Raw genomic sequence first — 11,581 nt, 5'->3', positions numbered from 1 at the left:
TTCTCTACTTATTTAAACCCTCCTGATCAATCCATAAAGCAACACCCTGTATTTCATTACATAAAAATAAAACTTAAATTCAAGCTATTTTAGAACACTTACAAGTCGACGGCGAGTTCTGCAAATTTGACAAGATTATTACTAATTAATTTCCGATATATATTTTTATATATTTTATCATTAAATAATACAATTTAAGAGACAAAATTAATATCTGAGAGTTTGGATAAAACAACAGTCTACTTTTAATTTGAGAAGTCACTCGATTTTCATTTGTTCTTTATGAAGCTATATGCAAAAAAAATGAAAAACAAGTGATTTATGAAAATATAGGCAGGCTATTATTGAACGTATTGGCTTAATTTTAGGGTTAATAATTTTAAAACATTATTTCTTTACTGAAATAGGTACAAAAAATCGATTAAATGAATTTGGAAGGAAACTCTATTTCGTCAAAATGTGGACTAATTACCGTTTAGCTTAATAATCAGTTTAGTATAAAATTCAAATTATTTTACTTTTTAATTTTCTATAAGAATACCTGGGAATGTTTAGAAAATCTAAAGTTTCGCAGGTTATAGAAAAAGAGAATCTTTAAAAAATTTGTATTTAATCATTTATTTTTCCTTTAGATTTTTATTATTTGGAATATATTACTTAAAAGATTTTGCTTCATAGTTATAACATCAAAAACGTTTGATTTTCAACGAAAGTCATATTTGTCTGAGCTAGGTCACAACTATTTTACTAAGCATAATTTGTATAAAATTTAATTTTTTTTAAAATTTTATCCATAATTTCTCCAGAAAATATGGTACCTTACTTTTTGTAATGATAAAGAAGAATAGAAATTAAAAATTTAGTGCATTTTGTACACTTTGGTCTTTTCAGTATGTACTTTATACCCCCGTCGACTATTTTCTAGCCATTTATTAAGTAACGACTATCAGATCACAAAGGATATATATTTATTTATTTATTTCTGATTGTAAATTATCTAATCGAAATTTATTGCCTTCGTAATTCGACAGTTGTCACTTTATAAATTGCTTCTGATTTCTTGATGAAATGGCAAAGCTTCACACTTATAGCTCCAAGAAGGGCGCACTTCATGCATAATTCCACGGTTTGCATTTAGATTAAAAGATACAGTTATTCTTCTAAACAATACGTTTTCAGACAAATTAGTATTCAAATAATTTTGCAACAAATTATCAAATATTGAATAAATTAATCATTTTTAACTTCATAGATACAGATTCATGAGTCGATTTTCTTATTATGGATCATGGATTATATTTAACGAACGGAAATCTGTCAAACACTTATCTTTATTCTCATTGTTCCTGGTGGTCTGGGATATTTATTTAGGTGGATGTAATGGAAACTTTACAGGAATTATGACGGGACTTGCAGAGCTCATTAAAATTGTCCCTTAACAATCAATTAACGATAATGGTTGTTATTGCAGATAACGATGTATTTTTTGGTGGCATGCCAGTACGCCATGACCCTTGTGATGGCGTTGACACCTGCCCAACGAAATGCGATGGTTGTTAGCAGGAATCCTAATCAGCGATACGCTAACGAACTCTCGAACCGATCCAGCCGCGACCCACCGACTCCGTTGCTTGATTACGCGAATTCGAAGGGAACACGTAGAAGGGCACTTGAATCATCGCAAGAAGAAATTCCTGCAGAAGTCCAGCGATCGATTTCGATGACCCAGGAAGCACTGCTAATTGAGAGGCCGAAGGCGAGTAGTTCGTTTGATAATAGGACAAAAAAATCGGAAATCACGACAGCTGATACCATCTTCACGAATACTGATGATCGGGGCTCGAGATTTTTCGTTAACCAAGCGCTCGAACACGCAGGGTATGAGAAAAGCGTCACTAAAAATGGGAAAGAGCTCCAGACTGAAGCTATGTCCTTGAAAAAGAGAGCAACGGGAAATACTGCAGAAGAGAGTTCTAGTAGAAAGGAAACGACAGAAATACTTAGTCGGAAGATCGACGTTGTATCGTCTAGTTCTACTGATCTTAAGGATAAAGGTGAGTCTACCGCTTGAAACATTACTAAAAAACGGAATTCGATGTCTGACTCGCAAAAAATATTCTACTCACAGATTCTTGTTATATTTACACGACATACTAGTCCAGAATGTAGTTACAAAATGACGTATTTCTTGAAACTCAAAAAAATTGTGTTTTTTATGTGTTTGGGGGGGGGGGGGAGCCTAAGCCCTACCCCTGGCGCTCGAGCTAGAAATCCTAGTGTTTCACGAAATAAAAAAATAAAAAGAATTATTTGTTTTCTTTTGTAAGAAAGAACTTTTCTAAAACGGAACTATATATATTTTCTATCCATACGAGTACTGCTCCGAGTACTTACCGAAATTGTAATAAGCTCAAATAATAAGATGCGCTTTTAAACCATTCTCGAGAAAATTATTTTAAATATTCATACACATTGCATGGACCGCTGATTGATCAGAAGGTATCGCTCCGAGTTTGTACCAGATATTCCGGGCTCTATTTACCTTGACGGAATTGACTACTAAAATTATTAATACGGTCACCACTAATACTTCTCTATGCACCAATAAATCTCCGAGATTGCTCTTTCTCAAAAGGTCAAAAAAATTATGTTGATTACGAATATCTCGGGAAGGTTTTCGAAATCTGAGTCAATTTTTTTTTAAACAATTTTTTTGAACAAACGAGATCTTCCGATCGAATAAAAACTTCCTTCCGTAAATTTCTTTCAAAAATGTGCTATTTTTTAATGGAAATTGTTTAGAGACATCATTTATCAATCAACAATCACGACGATCAACCAGTGTTATAATATTGCTTCAAATTGTTGCGAAAACTTTATCTAGCATTAAAATCATAATTTTTTGTTCATAATTTGTTTGGAACATTTTTGTTAGAAATTGATATAAATAATGACTCTCAAAAACCAGAAATGATTGAAAAAATGTTTGTTATTCATCCTTGAAACATGATCAAAATTTTCACTCCTGTGATATTTTCTCGTACAACGAGCCATTATTCATTCACAGCCTCATAAAAGATATATTTTTTATAGATTTATGTCGCTCTGCATGCTAAAATCTTCAAATTATCAGCGATTACCTTTTTCTATAACGTTAATTTCATTGCAAACAATATGATTATATTGTGTAGAATTTTCGATACCTGACCGTTATCCACTGAGCTTGATACGTACTTTTCCAGGTTAAGGTACTATTTATTAACTTTAATACAATAGGCAATGCGTTAAATATTTACGTAAAAAACACGCTTATAATTCCGATAGCAAATTTTTTAATAGCTGGACAATTGTAACTTTTAGGCGAGCGTAAATTTCAAAAAAATATTTTGTTTATAAGGCCATGAATAAATAATGGCTAGTCGTTCGCGAAAATATCACGAGAGTGAAACGTTCTATTTTGTGGCATGGATTAATAAAAAAATAAGGAAAAAAGCGATTTTCCTAATTAGGCGTTTTGATTAAAAACAATAATATAAATAATGAGGATCAGGTATCGAAAATAATAACAAGATAAAAAAATAACAAGATAATTATATTGTTTACGGTAAAATTATTTATATAAAAAATTGTAATCGGTAATTAATTGAAAACTGTAGCATGTACGACGGCGTACATTTATGACAAATACATTAGTTATAAAGCCATGAATGAATAATGGCTCGTTATACGAGTGCAGTTCCGAATAGCTGAATTTTCCGATTTTATTTAAACTCCGAATACTTATGTACTTTGATGCGCTGATTACGAATTTTATAGAGGAAATTGGCGACTAGGCCATCTTCATGGTGAGACCATGAAAAAACTATGAAAATCATAGTTGCGTTTATCTAAGCCAACATGCAAAATTTCGCAAAATGTTCTTCACAAAAGTTGTAGCTCCCCTTAAGGTACACTTTTCTGTTTAGAGTATTTTTTCTGCGAGTGATATCTTCCGAGAAAATGAACGATATATCGATTTTTATGTTAAAAAAAACCCATAAAGATTATGGATGTGTGTGTGTGTGTGTGTGTGTGTGTGTGTGTGTGTGTGTGTGTGTGTGTGTGTGTGTGTGTGTGTGTGTGTGTGTGTGTGTGTGTGTGTGTGTGTGTGTGTGTGTGTGTGTGTGTGTGTGTGTGTGTGTGTGTGTGTGTGTGTGTGTGTGTGTGTGTGTGTGTGTGTGTGTGTGTGTGTGTGTGTGTGTGAACCAATCGCATCAGCATATGGAGGGGCTCCTCTCGTGGTGAGAACGATGGTGGGAGCCCTTACCGATTAAACCTAAGTGAGATGTTTTCGTTTCAAAGGAATAAACTTAAACAGGGTTTCAGTGTAATGAGGCACCTCGGTAAATAATTACAGAAATAATGCTGGTCAAATCCCTACCATTTCCAGCTTCTCATGGGGAGCGCAAAGGCACCCCTGTGACTGACTACAGAAATAATGTTGGTCAAACCCCTACACCTTTTCCTGTTCCCGTGGCGATCGGGAAGGCACTCCTGTGACTGTTCAAGGAAATAATGTTGATCAAACCCCTACCCGTCACCCAAGTCCCGTGGGGAGCGGGAAGGCACCCCAATGACTGGTCACAGAAATAATGTTTTTCAAACCCCTGACCCTTTTTGAAGTCCTTTGGAGGGCGGGAAGGCACTCCTGTGACAGGTCACATGAATAATTCTGGACAAACCCCTTCCTTTTTCCCAGGTCCCGTAGGGGGCAGGAAGGCACATCTGTGACTGGTCAAAAAAATAATTTTGGTTAAACCCCTACCCCTTTCCAAAGTCCGGTGGCGGGCAGGAGGGCATCCCTCTGACTGATCACAGAAATAATGTTGGTTAAACCCCTGCCCCTTTTCGAAGTCCTATGGAGGACGAGAAGGCACCCCTCTCACTGGTCCCAGAAATGTTCTTTAAACGCCTAGCCCTTTAAAAGACCTATCTCTTATTGCATTGAAAGCTGTTACATTTCATTAGATGCATCACAAAGTTTCTCAAAAAATATCACTCGTAGAAAAAAATGTTTGAAACAAAAAATGTACATCCTAATGAGATCTATAATTTTTATCTTAAATATTTTCCGAAATTTTGTGTATTGGATGAGCTAAACACAAAAAACCTTTTTTTTGGGGTTTTTTTTGCATAAAAATCGTGGTATCACTAATTGTCACGAAAACTATCACTCGCACATCAAAATGTTTGAAACAAAAAACGTGTAACTTGATGAGTTATACAACTTTTTGAAAATGCTTAGCAATATTGTACGTATTGGCTTAGATGAACGCAAATAGCCATGATTTCATTGGTTTTTTTAAAAATGAAAATCGATTATCATTAATTTTCGGGAAAATTATCACTCTTACAAAAAATGTATGTTACAAAAAAATTTATTTCGATGAGATCTATAACTTTTGTTTGAAAGATTTTGCTTTTTTTCATAAAAATCGACGTATCAATAATTTTCGCGAAAACTAACATTCGCAGATAAAAATTTTTAAAACAAAAAATGTGTAAGTTGATGAGCTATACAACTGTTAAAATAGAATTTAATGGTATTGTGCGCATTGGCTTGGAGTAAAACAATAAGCCATGATTTTTATGGGCTTTTTTTAATGAAAATCGATTATCACTCATTTTTCCGAAAATTATCCCTCGTAAAAAAAATGTATGTTACAAAAAATATTTATTTTGATGAGATCTATAACTCTTGTTTTAAAGATTTTGCTTATTGGTCTTTTGCATATCGCCTTGACGCCAATTTTAAACATCATATTCATTACATAAATTGTTATACAAAATTTATCAAAAGAGATTGTAAACGACAAATTATATTATTAATAGTAAATAAACTTTTCACAACAATTTTAAACAATATTAGGACACCGGTTGGTCTAGATAATTTCCTAATAATAAACGAAAAGTCTTAACGCTTTCATCTTAAAAATAGCAACTTTATAACAACAATTTACGTGGAGAAAAAAAATATATTGATTTAGATATCAGGTGACGGTCTTAAATTGAAGTTTCCCATGTAAAATGCATGAGGAAAAATCACTTTTTGGAGTTTTGGAATATATTTGTAGTATTTGTAAAAATGGGACATGAAAGTATAGAGGCTTGTAGAGAATTATCCAACAAAGCATTCCATGTATCAGACATATAGATTTTACACCCCAAACACTCCCCCACGAGTTTCTAGAAACTACCCTTAAAAACAAAAATCTTAATTCTTCATGAAATCAACCTTTTAAGCACTGCATCCCGGGTGGAAATTTAAGTCGGGGGCTGGCCATTTTACGTCTGGAGAGCCCGGCTTTAAGTCGGGAGCTAGCCGGGGAGCCCGACTTCAAGTCGGACTATGGCCGGGGCTTCTGATCGGAATCCGACCAACATCATCACGCTGCGCTGGCCAGCGTCCGGCCATGAAGCATGATCGGAAGCTGGCTGGGGAGCCCGACCGTGGCCCCGACGGGATCAATTGGCGCTTTACTAGATTTAAATAATTCGGGTTTCAATTGTAGGAAGAGCATCTGTCGCTGAATTAGGGGATCAACTTAATTCTTTTTTTTTACATTTTTCGTAACTTTTGTGTAAGGTTTGGGTTTTAGGTGTTTTATATTATTTTAAAACGTTTAAGATTTATGTAAAATGTAACTTTTTCCTGAACATTTACATTTCTTCATAAAGATGGAACTTAGAATTTTTTCCTTAAAAAAAATTAGTTCGAATTTCAAAAAAATGTTATTGAATTTTTGTCACAAAATTCATTGTCCGTAAGCCTAAACTAATAAAACCTGAAAATTGGTGGTATCGAAAAGATTTCCACCTTATATATTTCCAATGTCAGACCTTTATACTCAATCAGTTTTACTGAAATTAATATATTTATTTAAATCATATATTTTCCAAAAATTTTGAAATTTGCATAAGGTAATTTTAAAATCTGGCCAAAAAACTCGTTATTCCAATGCTTTTGTCATTTGCTTTTTATATTGTATATCAGGTATTATATTACTTAAATCAATTATTATTCGTTTACAAAAGTTCAAAAAATTATAAATTTAGTATCCGTAGAATGTGCTTTGCTGTCATTAATTTATAGTTTTATTTTAATCTCTATTTGAAAATTTGTACTCTACATTTATCACTATTTAAGATTTGTATACATATGCATTTCTTAATGAAATCAGACAAAGTAATTAAGATATAAACAAAGCTTAACAATTTCATTATTGCCAATCAGCGCCCGCCCAGCTACCTTCTGAGCATACGATCATAAGGTTTTCCCGATCAGAGCCCAGTCAGCCCCCAACTGGGATTTTGGTATAAATTTTGCGTATCAAGTCTCCGACCAGCGCACGGCTAGACTCTTAAAAAACAAATATAGCCCGGCCAGCCCCGACCAGAAACCTTGTTGTACCAGGGCTAACCCGGGCTTTTTCCACACGGAATTCTCGTCGTTTTACTTGAAATTATTTACATTGGTTTAATGGAATATTCATCAACATTAGTTAATTATTTTCAATTACCATAGCAAGTTCAATTTGTTTAAATAATAGTTTTCAACGATTTTTTTCGAAAATTCGTATTTCTTTTAAATTATTACTATTGGTCTAGTGAATACTCATTATCGTTGGTTATATAAAATTTAAATTATGTAAAAAAATGCATTTTCTTTAAATAATTTCAGTTTCAAACATTTTTTGAATTAAATATTATGACTATTTATTTAGTTGATTTTTTATCAGCATTGGTTAATTCATTTGTAATTGTTTAAACAAATTGCATTTGTTTAAATAATTTCACTTCGAAATTTTGTTATTGGTTAATAACGCAAATCTATTTGAAAATATTTTTCAATTGTATAAGCAATAAATTATTATTTATTTTCGACAACCTTTAGATTGCTTAAACAATAATTTTTCCACCAAATTTGTCAATTTTTCTGACAAATTTAAAAAATATATATACATTTTTTATACAAATGGAAGTTGTTTACATAATTAACAAATAATTAGCTAATATCATCAAATGTTTCATTAGAAGAACATTAAGCATTTTTATTTTTAAAAAAGAATCTAAAAATATTGAAACAAAATGAAAAGATTGAAAATTAATGAACCAATGTTAATAAATATTTTACTAGACCAATAGTAAATTGCAATTAGTGGGACGATGGTCGTGGGGGCTAAAGCGTAGGCTTTGGACCCACTCCTTCGGCTTGCGGGTTCGATTCCCGCCCTCGCACTCTGGAAGAGACTCGGTGGCCTATGCGGTGAACGCTAGCCTAGCAAGGGAGTTGTTCATCTCCGGAGAGCCGTGGGACCGGTACCTCTAGAGAAAAAGGTTTTCTCTAAGTACTTAAGGCTGTTGCTCTTGGTGGTTCGGAACCCACCTTAAAACTGTAGGTCCCCCTTCCACCACCAAGTAAGTGTGTGGAGGGTGTGTAAAGGAATAGAGGAGAGGTGTAAGAAAAATGTAAACCCTTAGGGGACACATTAGAAGCTTCCATTCCAATAGTAATTTGTAATTTTTAGGAAAAAACAGAATTTTGGAAAAAAAATTATTTAAGCAATTACCAAATTTTGAGATAATTGAAAATTAATAAACCAATGTAGAGAGATATTCCACTAGGCCATTATAAATCATTTAAAGTATAAAAACGAAATTACAGTGCTTAAAAGGTCGATTTCATGAAGAATTTAAATTTTTGGTTTTAAGGGTAGTTTTCACGGACTCGTGGGGGTGTGTTCAGAGTATCAAACTCATATGTCTGAAACATGAAATTCTTTTTTGGATAATTCTCTGCAACTCCTAGAATTTGCTTAAGAATTGTCTTAAGCCTACCTCTCCATTTTCTCTCTCACCTACGAGTAATTTTCGAAAACACAAAAAATTGGGTGATCAATAGCAACAAACTTCTTAACTAAATGCAATGACATATTTAATGGTATAAAATGTGAGAACAAACTGATGAATTTTGATGATTTTAATATGTTTGAATAATCGATTTAAATAAAATTATTCCTACAATATGTTTCGTAAACGACATTCACTCATCTTCCATTCAAATTGACTTAATAGAAGACATCTCTTTTGTAGGAATTCCAATTATCGGTGGCACGAAATCCGGAAAGGAGAGCCGACAACTTATTTCCGAGCTTTTTAAGGATGTGCAGGCCTTGCATCAACAAACCACTAACTCAAAGGCAATTCGTACACATTTAAAACAAAATAAACGGACAACAGAAGAAAACAATATCCCCGAGGCTTTGCCTCTTCGCGGGTTAAATGCTCAACAACATTACAGACATTTCGTGACTCCTTTATCAGCACAATCAAGAAAAAGAAACTCGCGTTTCTCGAGGCAAAATCCCATCCAATTGAATGCAGCTGCTGCTTATCAGAAAGCACTCCATTCCTTGCAGATAGGATCTACTGGCCTTTCTGGGAAAACTTCTATCACGGGCGTTGGTCAACGTCAGTTTAGATTTAATCCAGCTCAAATCAATAGCATCCGAGGAGTCTTTGATTCAGTTCCTCTCACCCAAGGACATTTTCGAAAGATACCCAGCGACCAAGTTGCCTTTATTCCACCAAAAATTATTTACGAAACGAGAATTTTACCAGCGCCATTCACGACTGTTGACGGGCAGCAAAAGGAATTTCGCGGTTTTCCAAACTTCTTCACACGAGATCCTGATTCGAAAGATAGCAAGTTCGATTTTAGTGGTCCCAATGATCAGAAACACAGTGAAGTCACCATCAAAGGTGATATTTCGGAATCGTTTAAAGCTGTGATTAGGGAAAAATAATATATTTTTGAGGGGATGATACAGCTAGAATTAACAGTTCTAGTTAGATTGATAGAGATAAAATCTTTGACAGCTTCAATTTGTATTCAATGAAAATCTTTGCTGGTAGTTCTCGGACCGGAAAACAAGAGATCAAGCTTTTTAAATTCTATCATTTAAACTGTTCTTATTTCAGTATTTTAATATAAAAATATTTCGAGGAAAGCTATTTTAATTGAAAATTCTTTAATTCTGAGTTCTACAAGACCCTCTAATTTACATAATTGGCTGCCTAAAAATCTGATAAATGAAGGGAAGAAGTTTTTGATGTCAAAAATTCAACAGTCAAAAGAAGATTTTTCAAAACTAAATATGGGCCCAGAATGAAAATACCGGGGATTTGATGAGGATATGTTTTTTCTTTGCGTCTGATTACTTAATCACTAAGGTGGTCCAAAAACGCTTCGAATTTTTTTTTGTTTTAACTGTCATGCTCTTAACCACATAATGTGTTTCGATCCGAAAAAAAGAAATATGTATTTTTTGTGAAAAAAAAAATATTTAGGGATTCTTTACTCAAGCGTCAATATTTGGCACCCCGAGTTGTCCCTTAACATTTCTCTTAACACGTAATCATAATATAAAAATCAGAAAGTATTTTTTGATTATATCGTCATAAGCCTTTATATTACCTTTTAATGATAATTAGGTGTTTTGAGAAATTGTTTAAACAATTTATTATTGTATATATCAATTTTCTCTTAGAATGAAGACAGAAAGTCGCGGTTTTTTTCTAAATTTTAAACTTGTTATAAACTTTTTAGTTACAGTAAGAAAAAAATTAATTTAATTTAATAAAAATAGTAATTCATACAACTAATTATTATTTATAGCAATATTTTCATAGTATAATTATAAAGTGTTGTGGTTTTCTACATTTTTAACCTGTTTTAACTTTTAACTTACAGTGGATAATAATTTATCACAATTCATAAAGTAATTGTCAGAAAAATGAATGATTGTTTATGGCTATTTTCTCTTAGAGTTATGCTAGAAACCTGCGGTTTCATTAGAGATTTTCATCTTTTTGTTAACTTTTCACTTAGAGTGAGGTAATAATTAAAGTTAACAAAAATAATTTCTATTTTATCCTAAATAAATTATTTCTACTTTTTTCTAGTGTTTCGAAAATATTTATTAAAAGAAAAATTCTATCTGATAGTATATATAAAAACAAAACATGAAATAATAAGGAATTGGTTGGAGGAGTTGTTCAGTAAATACGATGTACAAATTTTGTTTTGACTTAGAACTAGAAATTGAATGTGGGACCTACAATCAATATTTCGAGCCGCGCATTTTTTATCATAAACTCCCCCCCCCCCACCTTCCCTAAAAATTAATTTGGTATCGATGATACTCCATATATTTATATGTAAAAATAAGTTAAGAAGGTCAAAAAAATATATTACTTTCTATAAAATGTAGTGGAAAACAACAGGCAATTGAATTTTTTTTAGGTTGATCAAAAGGAAATATTTTAGGTTCCAATCGTATCAAAAAAATACGAATTTTGAGGACGTTTCGTGAACAGTGCAATTCACTTCTGCAGGTCAGCCTTGAAGAAGTGAACTGCAATGTTCACGAAACGTCAGGAAAATTTTTAGTTTTTTTTTTACACGATTGGAACCCGAAATATCTCATTTTGATTCAAATGAATCATCGTGAAAGCATTAAATCTATCATTTTTATGTTTT

The 11,581-nt window shown here is 32.9% G+C and overlaps 1 protein-coding gene across 1 annotated transcript in view; it reads left to right on the top strand.

Annotated features, from left to right (window-relative positions):
• The window catches only part of LOC117171568, a 72,891-nt gene that overhangs the window by 52,140 nt on the left and 9,170 nt on the right, over window positions 1-11,581 (top strand). The window contains exon 2 of the mRNA XM_033359003.1: window positions 1,472-2,054. Coding sequence (XP_033214894.1) covers window positions 1,478-2,054 — 577 coding nt within the window. The 5' untranslated portion in view covers window positions 1,472-1,477. The remainder of the gene's footprint in view (window positions 1-1,471; window positions 2,055-11,581) is intronic.

Source organism: Belonocnema kinseyi, chromosome 4 (genome assembly GCF_010883055.1).
Source record: "Belonocnema kinseyi isolate 2016_QV_RU_SX_M_011 chromosome 4, B_treatae_v1, whole genome shotgun sequence".
Taxonomy (NCBI): Eukaryota; Metazoa; Arthropoda; class Insecta; order Hymenoptera; family Cynipidae; genus Belonocnema; species Belonocnema kinseyi.
This window is presented reverse-complemented; position numbering and strand designations above follow the sequence as displayed.